The sequence below is a fragment of the Pipra filicauda genome, unplaced genomic scaffold (assembly GCF_003945595.2).
Source record: "Pipra filicauda isolate LSUMZ 115617 unplaced genomic scaffold, ASM394559v2 scaffold532_size348037_pilon, whole genome shotgun sequence".
NCBI lineage: Eukaryota > Metazoa > Chordata > Aves > Passeriformes > Pipridae > Pipra > Pipra filicauda.
This window is the reverse complement of record NW_024104679.1, coordinates 138,175-156,221: the sequence shown is the minus strand read 5'-3', so window position 1 is coordinate 156,221 and position 18,047 is coordinate 138,175. Positions and strand designations below refer to the sequence as shown.

Sequence of the window (18,047 nt, the reverse complement as noted above, 5' to 3'; positions counted from 1 at the left end):
AAGAGCTCGTCTGCCTATTGTTTGCTCACACATATGGGGTACATATAAATATCTCAGAGAGGTCCTACTGATCCTTCAGTGTTGTTGGTAGCTATGTGGGGTTTTTTCATACAGCTACACAAATAAACTTCATGCAGTAGCTATTGTGGTACAAGCGTTTCAGGACTTGAAGAGGAAGTAGCTTCCAGACAACAGCCCAGAATAAATAAGATAAATTTCTTGCTTGCAGAGAACAGATTTCAAGAGTCAAAGAGTGGCTGAGCTCTCATTTGGCTTTCAGGTGCCTTTTGTGGTCTCTTAATCCATTGCTATTAAATGGGACTGTAAGAGTAGGACTGTGACCATGCAGACAGAATTAATGCTCAGAGTCAGTTCAGGAAGTCTGTGGCTATTAACTTGATCAAATTATACTTTAAAAATGGGTTAATAAATCAAGAGGAGAAGGAAGGAGGGAATAGTCTTCTGAATTATTCATCATTTGTTTCCCTGTTGACAGGTTTACATAGACATGAAGTGGAGGTGGGAGTATAAGGAGGGGGTGATTTATTAATTACATATGACTTGCAACAGACCTTACTTTCCCTCTTGCATTTAGATCTGCTTTTACAGCTTAGCTTTTATCTACAGCTGGACAGATTCTTTTTGTCTTCAGCTGAAGAAATTCTGAAAAATCCAGTCCATCAAAATTCAAATTCAGTTTATTTTTCACACATGACATCAGTTGTCTTAGATGATACTTTAACTGTTCTCGATAATGAAAGGACTGAGGAGGAAATTTTCATATACCACATTCTAGAGAGCAAGTGTACAAGGAACCAACTTACCATTGTGTTTTTCTTTGATATTTGTGCCCCCAGAATGAACACTGGGAATCAAAGACTGCTCTTGTTCATGCAGGGACTTCACAACCTTCTGTCAAAGCTTGATGATGGTAAATATTTCAGAGGGCTTTATGGGGCTAGGCTTTCAGCAGATGGAGTGTGTAACATGCAGTTCCTTTTTGTGAACAAATGTGAAATATGTGTCAGGAACACTAGCTAAAAATAATATCTTCCCCAATCCACAAGTATTTGGATCCTTTTTACTTAACATTCTGTGTAGTCTTTTTTAGGCCCCACTGAGTCCAAGCAGACTTCACCATCTCTAGGTTTATTTTTCTATTAAAATGTCAACAATTAAATTGATAGCTCATGTACCAAGAAAATACCCCTTTTCAGATATATCTGCATCTGAATTTTTAGTCACACATGTCACTGTACAACTGCACATGTTTTCACAGGGCACATGAATAAACAGGACTGTCAACAAACTTCCTGTCCATACCAGAATTGTGTGGATACACCACAAAGATGTATCTTCCTTGAAAAGAAGCACAGTCATTCCACAGTCTCACCCAATTTGCCACCTAATCTGTAGCAAATAATGTGACTTGTAGCATTACCTGTCAGCAGAGGAGTTGTCTGCATCTGTCCTGAGCTGCTCACCTGCTTAAATCCACAGCTGTCTGTCTGCACTGACACTGTCTGTCTGCTCAGGATCTTACCTCCTGAGCAATTACCACAGTAGTGACTGCAGGGTAAGGACTTCTTTCTGTTCCTAGTGAAGACAGGGCAGACAACTAAGTTGTCATTAATGCTGACAGTTAAATGGATGTGTGACTTCACATAATTTTTGAGTTTCAAACATTTTTTGTTTCTTTTTCAAGTAATATCAAAAAAGGTCCTTTGGGAGGCTCAAGTTTGATCCTCTACTTAGTCACGTTGTTTGCAAAATTGGGTTTTATTCTGAAAGGAAAACTTGTCATTTTTTTATTAGAAGATACGGTACCTTCCATAACAGTATCATATAGCAATACACAGTCTGCCCAAAGATGGTATCTGGTATAATGTAATGACATATAAAGTGATTGCTCATTTATTTACAGTATATTTACTGAATAAGTTTTAAAATGTAAGACTTTTCTGAAGTAACATTCTTTAGTATGAAGGAAAGAAGCTCAGTCTTGACACCTGTCTTGGGGGGCATTTTGGCTGAGATCAGAGCAATCAGAGTTTGGGTTCTGGCTCAGGTTCTGATAATGTCATTTTTCATTAGTAGATCTGAGATTTTATGTCAATAAAAGTCTGTCAATTAAAGCTGTCTGTTCTGCAGCCTCTTGGATACAAGGCTTTTCTACAGATAGTTGTGCTGGAAGGCTAATGTGGTTTAGTTGCTGATTTAGTATATTAGAACATTTATGGTCTAGGTAAGTTGTAGCTTTTGAATGGCATATCAAGAAAATGGAAAAGTTTTAGAGAGCGAGTCAGATGTTGAGGCTGGGCTAGGCTGCCTTATGATGGCTCAATGAATGACACATACCAAGCCAACTTGATCTGCATAGGTTTTTGTTAAATTTAAATGTCACTGACTAACTTGGTATCCCTCTGTCTTCACTGGATTAATATCCAGATCATCACCAAAAATGTTGGCTCTTGTGCAGTTCTGAGAGTAGCACTCCTCGAGGAGCCAATCTTTAGATGGTGTGTGAAGGCACCATTCTGCCCAGTGTTGTCCCCATGGCAGGAAAGTGGAGGGCAGCCTGTCTCCTGCCAGTTTTGCAGGGGAACACAGTCAAGCATGGCATGGGGAGATACTGCTGTGAGTGTGTTGTTTGTTGGATTCCCTTACACAGCCACTCTTCGAGTTCACTGTCCAAGGCCAGGTTGGATGGGGCTCAGAGCAACCTGGGCTAGTGGAAGGTGTCCCTGCTCATGGCAGGGGGTGGAACAAGATGAGCTTTAGGGTCCCTTCTAACCCAAACCATTCAGTGATTCTATGATTCACAGATTAAACCAATTTATGTGGGGATTAATGGAGTGTAAAGGGACTTCATCAATATAAGGAAGCAAATTTTAAATAGTTTCATACTACATACATCAGAGAGAAATAACACTAGTCCTGCCCAAGGACCAAGTGTGTCCAGTGTGGATGTTACTTGTCATTCTGCTCCCCCCCACACAGTCAGCTGTAAAAGCCATATTCCAAACAGCTCACCATGTACAGACCTCTAAAGTAAACAAAGAACCTGTTGTACACAAAGCATTTGAGAAACAGATTTGTGTTACTGTCACAAGTCCATGTGACAGCCAGTGTCTTCCTGACTGGTTTTGTGTCAGGTGTTTACACTTTCCAAGCCCTTGGAGAGACAAGGATTAGCAGATAAGTGTATATACATGTGGAAAGCATCCAGGGGGGTTTATTGCTGAACTAGAATTAGATTGTAATAAAGAGGATAAGCTGTGTAAAATTTGTGCCCTTTAGAGATGTAGCTGAAACAATCTCACTCAAGTTTTTTCTGTAAGAAGAAGTGGTGCTCCCAGGACCACTGGGATATCTCATATACCATCAAATATCCTATATCTGATTCCATCTTTCCCATATACAGAAGCAAAGCCTACCTCTCTCAACATCATTCATAGGTAAGAAGACTGGGTCAGATTGTTGCTTCATAAATGTAAGTAAACATTTCTTTCCTCCAGGAAATTCCACCAGGATATTTGAATGCAATCCTATTTTTTAGTGCTCAGTGAGTTTACTTTCCATTTGCATATTCCCTCTTAGTCTTTGTCCAGGGTTGTCCACATTATTCATGATTGCAGTGCCAGGCCCTGGCATTTCCTCAGCATTATTTGGAGGAAAACAAATGAAACAGCTTTGGAAGAACTGCTCTGTCTTTTGAGGAAGAAAACCCAATATGGATCTGAAACAACATGTTATTATGAACTTAAGTCTGTTAGGAGAGTGATATCCATTTGACTCCAAAACATTACATTGCATTTTAATTACTGAGTGTTACTGGGGAAGCTGAAATACATGTTTGTATTCAGCTCAGTTAATGTGATGAAGAACAAAGGAAGAGGTAGAGTATCTTAACATTTTTTCTCTCCTGCTGCTCATTTCCTGCTGATGCTTTCTTTTTACTTTAAACCTTGCTTAAATTTTGGCTTTATTTTCTTTCCTCTTTTAAAGTTCTGTCTCTTTTGGATATCTAGCATGCAACTATTCACTGTATGGCTTTTAGTGTCAAAAAGCAGTAGTTCCAGCAGGTGATGAAACATTTGTATACTTCCAAAACTCCATTGTGTAATTGCCATTTCAGTGGAAAAAAAGCAATTTAGAGTTTTCCTTCTTGAATGGGAGAAATGCCTGAGAATATTCAAGCCACTGATAATTTCTGTGTGTGCCCTGTGGGTTCTTCCCACTTACACAACTCACCTTTGTTCATTCAACTCCTTTCACAAGCTAGATATTTAAGGGCAGAGAGAGGTGTCAGCAAGCACAGGCTCCAAGACACATTCTGCTATATGTCTCTCTGGGTTTTTGGCTGTTATTATTGTGGTCTTCATGATTGCTGCAAGGTTTTTAGAGGGCTATGAGTGTTTCCTGACAGCAGCAGGTTTCTGTAATGTAAATTTGACTGAGGGTGTTGCACACAGGTTAGCTGTAGTGTTAACAGCCAGCCAGCCCGAGAGCCACGACACTTCCCAGCTGCTCTGTGCTGCTAGTGATGGTTGTGCAAGAAGTTGTGGGGCTCAACAGGCAGCCACAGGTTCTTTCCACCACGTTTTGCTGAACAAAACACGTTTCACAAGCACAGAACCCTCCTCTTTGCTTTGTGGTCTCTATGTGGTTGGAATCCTGCTGTGCATCTCCACATCTGTGAACTGCTGGGCGTTCTCAGTGCCCTCTGGAGACACGGAGAGCGGGGAAACAACGTGCTTCAGGCGCAGGAGCATGGAGAACAGCAGGAGGAGGAGGATAGCCAGGAGCGTGAGGAACAATCCCACGTACACGTAGAGGCCGGAATATTTATCTGCTGACGTGCCTACTTCGGTAGCCGGAGTTGGAAGGTGGACACGGCCAGTCAGGTTTCCACGGGATTTTAAATAGGTCTCAGTCATTGCTCCCTGGGGCCTGGGGGTTAGTCAGCTTGGGTCCATTTTCCCTACATACCTTTCCTGTCTTCCCTCACCAGACTCACAAAGGATGTCAGGAGAGGCAACTTAGGACAGATGTCACGATGGCTTCAGCAAGAGGTGCTCCATCCTCTTGGTGTCAAGGCTGCTGGTTCACACTGCACGGGACAGGACTTTGCAAACCATTTTGCAAGTTGCTGTCACAATGATAACAAGCATTAGACTCGTGTTCTGCACTTCTCCCTGGCTTTTATTTTGTGCTAAAAGTATTTTGGTCCTTCTTTTGGTAGGTCAGCTTCTTTGGCAGGTGAAAAGCTTTGGTCCTTCTCTCAAACTGAGCTGCAAAGGTTTGCACAGCTTTGGTGTTGTTTTCCAAACAAATTGCACAATGAGCTTTCTGCCACCATCTCCCACAGCAGGTGGTTTATCCTTGTGTGAGCTGGGGAGGGTTGTTTTCTGCTTTGCCAGATTGCTGAGGGATGTCTTCTCTCCTAATCCTGGGCTAATGATCTGTGCTTAAAGAGCATGGAGTTTTGAGTTCCTCATTACGAACAGTCAAAAATTCAGCTTTCTAAAATGAAAAAAAATGAGAGAGAGAGAAATGAAGCCAGGTACCAAAATAGCTTAGTCTATATGTGGTATCTTTAGAACAAATAGATAAGAAACCCCTTATCATGCTCCTGTGAGACACTGAAATCAGGAGAAGCACTGAGTATTTAACTTTAGAACAAGATCATGCCCATCTAATTGTTAAGGTCTCCTCTGGTAACACTCACATTACTTATGGGTAAGAGAAGGCCCCACAGTCTATGGAATTAGTTGTCACAGACAAAGGGAAGATACGAATAGATACGAATCCAATCAGTGTTTTTCACTGTGTCTCATTTATTGTTTATCAGGAGCCTTTTTTCTGGGGCCAGATGCACCTGGCAGGTATCCAGAGCCCTACCTATCCCACTGCAGCAGCACTGCTGCAGGATATGACACTTCACTCACCTCTTGGCAGCAGAACTTACTAGAAATGGGAGGAATCTTAACGTTTTAGCAATTTCAATTCTTATAGCTGGAAACAGAAAATAAAAATGCTGAAATTTCACTGTAAATGGTGCATCCAAAAGAATCACATTCTGCTCTGATAAGAATCTTGGTTTTAACTGAAACAAAAATGATAGCACTGAAACAAACTGATGCAGTAATTTAAAATGTTCACTCCCTATACACCTACATGGATGTAAGTAGAGTAATATTAACATAGTATTATACTATGCTAGTCAGATTAAAATGAAACATTAGGTCAAAATGATAGAAGTTCTGACATTTAAATTTTCACCTTGAAGACATATTGCAAAACATTTTGACTTTCATGAGCCTTCTGTTTGTAAAATACAGCTGATTTATTGACAGTGTTTGGTTATGTTCTCCCTATGCACCAATGGGAACAACACCTTGCTGTTCTTCAGAGAGAGGTGGTTGAAATCTGGAGTCACCAAGGAGCTGATCTGCAGGCTTTTATTACAAGCAAGACAGACCAGCTTTGGCTCATGTGATGGGGAAACATCTGATGAGCTGAGTTTTTGGAGAAGGGGCGTGGAGGCTTGTCTACACTTTAACTTCCAGCTCCCACAGTACCTTCTTCAGTACCAAAGCATCTGAGAGAACAGTGATCCCGTTTAGGGAATATTGGACCAGATCCTCCTTGGTAATAAGCTGGGCCAAGTTGCTGATTGAAACAATAGCTTGGGGATTTGACTTTTGCAGCCCCTGCGTGTGTAGTGGATCCTGAGCTGTGCTGTGTGTAGGAGGGTGTGGGCAGGCACAGGAGGAAAAGGTTGCTTAGTATTTCTCCAGGAGCTGACCCAAGCCCTGTGGAGCCAGTTATTGTGGCAGCAGGTTTTGTGCTGATGCAGAGCCATGGGACATGAAGGTGAAGGCTGGGGGGCAGCCAGCCACTTTTGCTCTCACTTACAGGGCAGTAACTGTGATTTTCACACTTCAAATCCACAAATGGAAGTTCTTTCCCATGAAGAATGTTCTCATGCTGTACACCAGGTGGGAAATAAAGGGTGTGAAGGTAACTGGCTGACTCAAACCTCTGTCCTTACAATCTGATTTCTCTGTTGATCATGAAATGCAGTCAGTCTGGAATCTGACACTTGTGTGAGTTAAAGTACAGAGCACTGCCTTTGCCCATCCCATCTGCTCTCTTACTGAAAGCAAAAGCCAGAGCTAGTTTCTCTCCTTAAGGAGCAGAGAGTCTAATGGCTTTACATGCTTCATAAAATTAGACTGCAGAATGCTGAGGACATTAGTCTGAAGTTCAGTAATTTACTACAAACCAAGATGTTGAATTAGCAAAGCTCAGCTGGGCATTTATTGATGAAAGGAGCAGATTAATAGTAAGAAGTATTAGCAATGGGGAGTTGGCACAGTTTGGGGTTTTTCTTAATTGCAACTATAGATTTGTCAGGAGCAATCAACTGTTCAGACTATTGAAAACTGTAACATGAACTGCATCTTTTCCAGAAATGAGCCAGAAATAATTCAGTAGCTCCAGACAACCCCAAAGATTTTTGCTTTTCAATCTACCAGTTATCCCATTGGCACATTTCTTTGGATATCTGGTACATTTAGTTTTGCACAACCCCTTTTAAGGAATAGAGTCTTGAAGACTGTAGAGACCAAAGTGATGTAAAAATAAGTGGTACACAGTAATTCTGAAAAACTGTGTATGAAGCAGGTCAGCACTATAACTGTATGACAGATTATGAAGGCAAAATGTCACTGGTTACCATGAGAAGCCCTCAAGTCCATGGGCAGAGGAACTAAATGGAAGTTTGTTATAGAGCAGAGCAGCATAACAAGAGCCCACATTCCCTCTGATCTCAGTTGTTCATCAAGATTTAATCATTCTCTGGCTGGACAATACTCCAGTTCTGAGAGGGGCCAGGCACCATTAGTGATCACTGGTGCTCAGTGGGTACAGATTGATTCCAAGCAGACACTTCTTTTTATCAGTTTGTTGTTATTTTTAATTAGAGATTAAAAAAAACCAAACACAACATATTTCATTTAATAAAAATCTGCAGTGAAAATAGAAGCCTCATACACAAGAACATAAAGGTTTCTTCTTGGAGTGTGTCCCTGAGACAGGAATTTCAGCAGCCAAAACTTAATGGCTGCTGAATTTACCAGCCCCTCACTGCAGCTCTCAGGGTGTGTGGGTAGCTTCAGGTTTGCAGTTTTCATGAAGCTTGCATGGCTGTAGTCTGCACCCTTTGTAGGTCACAGGGGAGCAGAGAGAAAGAAAGATTTTCCCCCAAAACAATGCAGACAGAGAGTACAAACTGATCCTGCAAGTGCAGTAAATGTCCTGTCTTGCCCACTCGCTTCCTTCTACTCCCTCACTGGGTGTCAGTGCCACTTGCCAGCACGGCACCTCTGAAAGTGCAGGCAACTTTTTTGAGTCCTCTTTTGCTTTTCCACACGATACTCCAGCTCTTACAAACAGGTAATGGGACAAAACAGAACAACAGCTTGTGTAGCTTCCCCTTTCCCTTAATTTAAAGTGAACTGAACCGGCTGGCAAATACAGAACAGTTTTGAACACTCAGTACCAGGTGTGTTCTGTCTAGGGCACCTTTACAGAAAAATACCAGCATTGAAGAAATGCAAGCAAAACATCAGAAGTACCAGTTCCATCCACGGTTTGCATTTTTTCCAGGGAGGATCTGAGGGAGAGGAAAGTGGTGGGGGGATAGAGTGGTATCTCTTCTTTTAGTGGTGGGCAGTATTTTTTGTTCTCATGCTGAAGTGAAGGCTATGAGAGTGCCTGAGCTGTGGGAGTGCATAGGGAGAGAAGGGAATAAAGCATAGTTACCTTTCAGAGCAGGCAGTGGTGTTGGGACAAGGCACGAGAGTCCGTGATTCAGACCAGGAGCTTGCTGGTGATTTATCTAGGAACATCCCACATTCCAGCTAGTGGGAATTGTGCAGCAAAGATTAGCTGTCTTATAGCTGGAGTCAGGATAGTGCACTTCCTTCTCCTCTGCTCTTGCACTCACATGGCTTGCTGGCAGCGATGGCTCTTCCCCCTACCCTGGGATGTCACAGAGCAGCACCACTGCTGATGTCCTTCCTTCGCGGGCAACAGCAGAAGGGGCGAGGAGCCTTCGCTCCAGGGGCTTCACTGCTTGGGTGGAAGCAGCCGGTGCCCTCCCTCGGCAGCGGGCAGAGCGGAGCCGATGAATAAAGAGCTCCGGCGCTGCAGCAGGCGAGGAGGGAAGGGAGAGGGAGGCTGTGAGCTCAGCTCGCGGCAAACTTTGTGCCAGGTTCGTCTTAACTCTTTCGTGCTTGCGAGTGGTAAACGAGGCAGGGCTGCCTGCTGAGTGAGGAGCGGGACACGAGCCCGGAGGATAGGTTATGAGTTTCGCTCGTTTTCTGGGAGGTGCAAAGGTTTTTTTGTTTTGTGCCTCTTGACAAGGTTTGCCTGGTGAGGGCTCCCAGCTGGGTTCCTGTCTGGAGTGTGGACAAGTGTCACTTTTCAGCTCAGGACTGTCCCCAAACATTGCTCTTTGGCATTGGAGCTTTTGAGGTATTCTTGTCCCTGTGCTTGCTGTTTGGTGGTTTGGGTGGGTTTGGTGCTTTGTGTTTAGTTCACAGGTCCTCTCTCCCCTGAGTAGTTTGAAACTTTTCATGAATAAGCATAAACCCAACTTTGCGGTGTCATAGGCAAAAAGTATTTTTGCTAATTTATGAATGTGTGAAGCACAATCTACCTACAAGGTACCACAGAAATGAGGCAGAATGAGGTTTGGGTTCTCGTGGTTGGGTGAGAACCCAAACCACACTGTTCCCTCTGATTGCCACACCTTTTGACCTGTGTTTCTTCACTCCCTGCAGCTGACAAAGTGAGGATTTTTTGTGATCCTGTTCCTGTTATGACACAAATTAGGATAAACTGTATCAACGAATCCACATAATCTTAGTTGTGTGCATGTTTCAGAAAGGAGATGGGGAACAGGATTTCCTTTGCTCTCTGCAGGGTGGTTCATTGTGCCGGGGACAGAGGTCAGTTTGGGATGGGTTGCAGCAGTCCCAAGGTGTCACCAGCAGAGGAGGTGACCAGCACAGGGATGGAGTAGCTGCAGTGTACAGCCTGAGCCCGAGCTCTGTACAGTTGTGAGCAGCTGTGTTTCATGTGCCCGTGTCCCTGTGCCCAAGAAGGAGATTGCCTGAAGGCACCTCACAGGGTGAACCTGACCCACAGGCCCACGCTGAACAGTTGGCTCGTGGCAGTTCCCAGGCCTGTTTTTGGAGCACTTGGAAACAAGCTTCCCCTCTGAAAAGTGGGTCCCACTGGGGTTTCAGAAAGATGAGTTAATTTTCTCTCTGCAGCTTTCTCAGTGACAAAATAGAGCCATTTAATCTCAAAACTGTCTCCTCAGAATAGCTTTCCCTCTCTGGTTCCTCATGACCACAGCCTGAGCAGAGGGGCCAAAGGGTAATGAAACCCAGAGCTGCACAGCTCTTTCATCCTCTTGGGATGGAGAGCTGCAGTATAAATGCATCTCTCTAAGGGCTCATCATTCTCTGGAGTTCACAAACACAGTGTACACAATGGGACACTATTTAGATAAATAAAACATAGTCTCTGGAAAAAAAACAGTTCCTTCATGCTTCTGTGATGGGATGAACCCTCTGAAAACCAAGACTTGAAAGGCAGATTTGATTGCTGATGTTATTTCACATTTATTTTGTTGTGATGTCACGTGCAGTAGTATCATGTGCAATATCATATTTTCCCAATTTTGCAGTGTATGCCACCATTGCCTGCTAGGCACGTAGGAATGAAAGTACAATAATAAAGGAGTGCATTTCTCCCCCTGGAATTGGTACAATTACTGCTTTACCAACAAACTACCTGACAGCACCTCAAAACCTTTGGTACCTGTCCTTGTATTTAAAAAGAAACAAGTGAGAGCTCTGTTTGACCAGGAATTATGTTGCTGGTTGAATTATGAGAACCAGAAGACACGTGCTGAAGATGAGAATGTTGAAAATGAGACCAGAAGAGATGCTGTTGAAATCCAGCATCTCTGCTTTCTATATAATGCTAATGAGCAGTGCTGAAGTGAAAGGCTCTCTCTCCCTGTCCATGCAATTCAGCTTCTCTGTTCAGCTCTTTTCACCCTTTGTTCATTTTACAGTAAATTATCTCTCCCTTTTGTAGGACCAAGCTACTGCTTGCTGGATGGATACACTTAGATTTCTTGTTTCCTTTGTAGCAGGGCATAATAAAGACAGATGAATTTTAAATACTGCCACAATTTATACCAGCTGAGGCTGATGAATACTCGACTGAATGATTGCTGAATTCCTGAATTGTTGAGTAATGTGTAATTTTTGGGACAATCAATGACAAATTTGTTCTACATAAAATGAGAGTGTACAAATTCCCTTGGAGATTACTCAGAGATATGAACCCAGTGAATATAATTTTTTTAACCAGCCATTAAGAATTTGGGGGCAACAGCCCAGGGAGCTTGTTGGGTTCTTTCCTTTGCATTATTTGACCTGCGTCTCAAGCTTTGTATCAGATCATTTTACACATCTTTCTCATGATGATCCCCCACCAGCCTTAGAGTGAAATTTGGATTTAACAAAAAGCAAACAAGATCTCTGAATGATTGTTTGTGAGTATAATCTGTGTGTTTCTACAGGGATTGTTCTGTTATCCAAATTCATGAATCCTGTGAACACAGTAAATGCATACTTTGGGTCTTAGAAATTGCTTGCATTGCAGCTGCAGTGAATGGAAAAATAGCTGTGCTCTCCTCTCCCCCACATCCCTTTCAGAGGAGACACATCCTGGAATGGTTTCCTCAGGCCCTCAGCTCTAAAGCCCTTCCATGATTTTGGGGCTGTAGGTGTGAGGGAGGGTCAGGGCTAAGCAGAGCTCTTGTTTTCTGATGCAGATGCTCTGTATTGAACTCAGGGAAGAGCCCCAGCCTGGGGGGCCGTGCACACATCAGGGGTGGCAGGAAAACAGGCAGCGCATGAGTTTTTGATATTGGAGGCCACAAGGCCCAAGTGCTGAGGTGCCCAGCTAATATTAGACATGTTACATAGGAAAAAACCTGCCTTTTACCTTTCCCCTCTTCCCCAGCCCTGCCCTGGCCACCCACAGAGCTGCTCAGAGGCCCCTTTGCTGCCGTGAGGAGGGGTAGATAACTGGACCTGCCTGAGCTGTTTGACTGGGGGAGTTGTGCTTCCAAAGCCCAGCATGGTTCCTAATCTCCACCCAGAGCTGTGCAAGTGCTGGGAACAAGATAGATAAGTCACTGTGGAAGAGCTGCTGAAACAAGGGCAGCCCTCAGTGCTGTTTGTCTTGACAGAGACAGTGGTTGTAAATAGGTTTTTGTTTTAACATTTTGTCTTTATAGCCACAGCACTGAGTGGCAGATGATCTATACCACAAACAGGTTTGTGAAACACATGAAAAAAGTCATATTTCAGTAGATTTTGAATCAGGAGTCTCTAATGAATGGACTTTGAAATATTTATTGCTCGTTCAGATTTGTGTGAAATAGGTCCAGCTGCCACCAACTTTAAGGGAGAAATACCACAGTCAAGGGGATGGCAACCTTGAAAATTGCCTGGAGCTTGTTCCTTGCTTAGGCCACTGAGAGCCCCAGCCAAATGTACTGACTTCTCCCTATCTCATTTCTTTCTCATGAAAAGGGAAAAATTTCTAGTGCCTCCCTCCTCCTAAACAATCTGTCAATGCAAAGTGCTACCAAAGGCATGTGGTCATGTGCTCACTGCTGCAGCAGCATCCAGTGCCTTTCCTGCTGTGCATTCCCACACAGTCTTGTTTTGTCCAGCTCAGTGTGTCTGAAAATGCTCTCCTATGTTTGGACTAAAAGAGTTTTGTTGCTTTGAAAAGCTCTTGGCTATTTTGACAATTTGGCTTTGTTTTGAACTTCCTTCATCAAAAACATGCTTCAGTTTATTTATAGAAACTTAGTCTCCCACAGATAACTGAAAAAATTCAGCCTAGTCTGATGCTACTGCTAATTTTTAGGAACATTTCTAATTTGATTTACTGTTGGCAGTGAAGGGCTGTATTTTTCTGCACAGAATTCTGTCTGAAACAGTCCTAAGCTTCATTTTCATGAGTGAGCTTGTGAAGAAGCCACTGCATGTTCCCAAAATGGCATTGACACGACTCACAGAAGGGACTTGCAGTGCTCCAGGTGAGTCCATGAGAGGTAGCTCAGGTAGGGCCAGCTGGCAGTGAGCATGGTGCTGTGGATAACCCTTGGAGCAAAGGGGGTCTAAAAAGCAGATTCCTCTGGGATCCAAATGGCAGGTATGTGTCAGCCACACTCATCAAGGTCCTTGTGGACCTTGGCAAAAACTGGTTGAACAATGAGGCAGGGATTGAACTTAAAACACAGGATTTTAAACACAGGATTGTGTTCTCCAGCCCATGGGGTAGAACATTATTTTTTCTCCTGAAGTAGGATAGTTCTTGCAGCAGTGCCTATTTTTAGGGAGTTCAACACAAATTATTAACCAAAGAGTCTCAGGTAATTCTGGAGATGATTTCAAATGTGCTGATCCTCTGGTTTTGGCTGGCCAGTTGCTAAGATACAACCTGAGAGATGCTCGCATGACAGTGAGCCACTGTGGTTTAGTCACTTAAAATAACACCCTCCCATCCAGCTTGTCTCACACCCACCTACCCGCCTCACCAGGGGATTGTGATGGGACTGGTGATGGTGCACAATAAATACCAACAACTGGGCCTTATTGTAGCAACAGGAAAGCAGACTGGCTTCCAGGAGACAAGGTTGTTTCTCTGCATGATGGACAAATAATCCATGGAGACAACGCAGCACTTGTTGGGAATTGGGTCACCCATGGAACTTTCTTCTTCCTATCTGCATGGCAGGACTGGTGCCCCAGGGGACACTTGGCATGGACCTCAGTATCCAAACCAACACCTGAGGACTGTAAATGTGTGAAATGTGCATGTTTTGTGGTTTGGTGCTATCTGCTTTCATAGAATCATAGAATCACAGAATCAGCTGGGTTGGAAGGGACCTCTGAGATCATCCAGTCCAACCCTTGATCCAACCCCGCTGTGGTTCCCAGCCCATGGCACTGATGCCACATCCAGTCTGTCCTTAAACACCTCCAGGGATGGAGAATCCACCCCTTCCCTGGGCAGCCCATTCCAATGGCTGAGCACCCTCTCTGCAAAGAAATTCTTCCTAATATCCAACCTAACCCTCCCCTGGCACAGCTGCAGACCCAGCCCTCTTGTCTTGCTGATGGTTGCCTGGGAAAAGAGACCAACCCCCCCCCGGCTCCCCCCTCCTGTCAGGGAGTTGCAGAGAGTGAGGAGGTCTCCCCTGAGCCTCCTCTTCTCCAGGCTGAGCCCCCCCAGCTCCCTCAGCCTCTCCTCCCAGCACTTGTGCTCCAGTCCCTTCCCCAGCCTCGTTGCTCTCCTCTGGACCTGCTCCAGCCCCTCCATGTCCTTCCTGAGCTGAGGGCCCAGAGCTGGACACAGCACTCCAGGGGTGGCCTCACAGGGGCAGAATCACTTCCCTGCTCCTGCTGCCACCCTGTTCCTGAGCCAGGCCAGGATCCATTGGCCTTCTTGGCCACCTGGGCACACTCTGGCTCCTGTTCAGCTTCTTTTGAAACTCCAGACATCCTTTACGAGGCCGAAAATGTACTTGTTCATTTTCCATTCCCACCTCATTTTCCCGCTGCCCGGCTCCGTGCTCCGGCTGTGCACTGCCTTCGGTGTTACCTTGTGCTGCTCCGTGGGGAGGTGCCTGAGGCAGTCTCAGGGCACTGGACACCCTGTCACCACAAAGCCCAGCCCAGCCCACCCAGAGCTGGGCCTGGCTGTGTGCAAAGAGCCCTGGACTCCTGTGGGCTCCTCACAGATTTCTGCCTGCAGGAACAGCTTGTAGGGCTGAGGCTTAGAAGGGATTCCTGAAAGGTGCTTTTCACAGCACAGATGATGTGAGGAAGGTCTCAGATACAGTCACACATGTTAAAACATATGTCTTTCCTTCTGTTACAAAGGTACCACCTGAACTTGCCGGGCAGCACTTGTGACTTACAGTGTTGATGGGTAATTCCTGAGCAGAACTGTCCTGAAGCTGGAGTTCACCGTTCTGCAGGATGGCATTTTGGTCTGAGCTCAGCATTTATAGGCTCAGGTATTGACTAACTCGCTACCAGCAGGGACCCATTAGGCATAACTTCCAGAATCTTGAAAATATGAACAGATATTCCTTGGATTCTTACCAAATCCTCCCCTCCAGACAGTGAAGCTGAACAAACAGTGGGCAGAGCACGGGGAATGCGAGCTGCAAAGCAGCTAAACCCTTCTTTGAAGCTTCTGATGCCACATTATTTGCATGATCCACAGTTAATATATTGGCTTGTGCCTGTATCAAGGAGGATCAGTTTTTAATTGCTATCAGTAAATAATAATTATGACAATTTATACCAAAAGGAAAAAAATTTGGTGATGACCACATTACACCAATTTTTATTTATTTGGATTGTTTGTTTTAATTCCATTCTTAGAGAAGAAAATATCTTTTCTTGTTCTCATTTACAAAATATGAGCTCTGCTCACCCACACACTGTAACATTTCAGATACCAGCATTTCCATGCAGGATTGGATGAGCACTTTCTAAACCTGTTTGGAGGAAACATGGTTGAAATCTTCACAGCAGAAGACTTAAAAACAGTGCTAGATGCAATTTCGAGGAAACCCTCTGTTTGGATGTATCTGTTCTATCCAGGAGAGCACAGCACAGGAGTCCTGAGCTGCTGCCAGTTGGACTAAAAGACTTACCACAGTTTAAGCTAAAAAAAAAAATTAAAATCTTACAAGTGATATAAAAGCCCATGTTGTGGTACTAGAATGGCACTGAATTAAATCTTCCAAGGGTTCAGATTATGCTGCACCTGTGTGCTTTAGAGCTCCTGAAACCTTCTTCAGTGTGCCCTTGCTCAAGTGATGAGGCTGAAGGAGTGTGTGGAGTCAGTGTTGCTCAGCCCCCTTGCCTTTGGGTGGCTGGCTGTGGTTACTTGTACAACACAGGAAAATTCATCTTGTGGTAAAGATGTGCCTGGTGGCCTCTGTCTGCATGGGAATTGGGTGCAGGGGCACATAATGCTTCCTGGGATGCATGTCAGCACCACAGATGTGTTTGGGAATAAGGCTCCATTTGATTTAACCTGTGGGGGGGCATGAGAACCCATTGCTGTTTATCACTGAAATAGTCCAGAACATCAGAGCGGGAAAAATAGCTGCTCTTTGTTCTTTTGCACCCTAAACCAGCCATTCAGGTATTTCTCTTTAATCCACTTCCCAGGAGTGACCCTTCTCAACAGCAGGGATCCCTCTCTTGCCATGACTTCCTAAGCACTGCTCTGGCTTCTACCCCAAAGCATTTGTGCTTTAATATCTGCCACTTACTGACACAAATCCCGTGCTTTGCCCTGGCCCTGTGCACTGGTATCCCAATTTATGCTACTGTGGTGAGGGGAGCAGGAAGAGAGTTATGTCACATAACCCAATTCTGAAATCCTTTGTGATTCATGGGATGTAAAAAATGCTACTCTTGTCACTTGTGTCAGACACAGTAACAGGAAACAACATAATCAGTGAATTCTGAGTAGATGGTTCTTGAGCTTCAGTTCCAAACTTGATCCCCAACTGGCACTTTGAGACTGCTGTGGAGGAGAGTGGACAGCATGAAAACATGTGAAGAACAACTGCATAGTGTCTGAGTTCCCATTTCATTTCACCAGAGGCTTCTTTATCCAACAGCTTTTAGCATCTGCTGTTTTCATCCAAGAGCAGAACACGAAGTCAGCCCAGGCAAAACTTCAGTCTGAGCTGTGGCAGCAGTTGCAATACATTTATGGTAAAGTCAAGGATGTTTCCATCTGATGCCTTTGTTTGTCTAACAGCAGTCACAAGGTCCCTCTTCCCCAGCCTCTGGGGTCAGTAACAGAACAAGCTCACTGGCCAGTTCCACTTAATTATTGTTCTTTTTTGGTGAATTAAAGAATAAAAGTCACTGTGTGACTGTGCTTTACTAATGTGTGTGGTTATTAATAGCCAGTGTGGTCCCCCTTCCAGCCTATGGGCCACAAAATACATTTGCCTTTGGTCTCGAGAATCAAGTAGTCTGGGAAGCCACTGTTCTGTGAAGAGATGGGACAAAAAGCTTATTGAACAACCCTTCCTTTTGAACAGCAGACTGATCTCTCTTTTTATTTTTAGGCTGTTAATGACAAAAGTTGCTTTATTGATTTACTTTTCACAGATGAAGACACGTTCTCAATTTGGACAAAGACTTCCCCAGCCATAAGCTGCCCAGAGTGGTTACATTTTATTTAAGACGTTTTAAATGTCTTTTGGTTCATTATAACCTTGAATTCACATCTGGAGAAAGAGCCACACACTCTAAGAGAAATTCTTTTAATTTAGTGAGAAAAATAAGAAAAATTATTTTTGCAAAAGGTTTTACAGGACTAAAGTACAACCAAGAGAAGCATTCACTAAAACACTTAGCACAAAGACCCATTCCACAAAAACCACCCACTACAAACAATCAATATACCAGCTTTAGTGAAACACAATTAACTGGTTTTAAGTTACCCCAAGAGAAGGAAAAGAGTAAAACAAAAAACAGATTAAAAGTAAAGAAAGAAGGAAGGAAGAAAGAGAGGAGAAAAGAGAGAAAAAATAGTTGCCAATCAGAGGAGAGGAAGAGAGAAAACTCAGGGGAGTCTCTGTAATTCTAGAGTTCAGTGTTCCCTCCCAGGCAGGACATGTGGTCAGTGCCTTGCAGGCCAGAGGGGGGGTGCTGGAGCCAGTCACAGCTGCAGGGCTGTGGGGTGGGCAGGTGCCCGGACTGCCAGCCCGGCTGCTCGGCCTTCAGTGCCAGCCTGTGCTGTGCATGGGCTGTCAGTGACACCCTGTGCTGTGCATGGGCTGTGAGTGACACCCTGTGCTGTGCATGGGCTGTGAGTGACACCCTGTG

General features: G+C 44.2%; 1 protein-coding gene across 1 annotated transcript; it reads right to left on the bottom strand.

Moving 5' to 3' along the window:
• Positions 1 to 2,765: 2,765 nt before the first annotated feature.
• On the bottom strand, positions 2,766 to 9,228 carry SERTM2 (serine rich and transmembrane domain containing 2). The gene is made up of 2 exons (XM_039387145.1): positions 8,833 to 9,228; positions 2,766 to 5,526 (listed from the first exon to the last, which is right to left on the bottom strand). The coding sequence occupies exon 2, from the start codon at positions 4,938 to 4,940 to the stop codon at positions 4,662 to 4,664; it is 279 nt and encodes a 92-aa protein (XP_039243079.1). The 5' UTR covers positions 4,941 to 5,526; positions 8,833 to 9,228; the 3' UTR covers positions 2,766 to 4,661.
• Between the last annotated feature and the right edge of the window lie 8,819 nt (positions 9,229 to 18,047).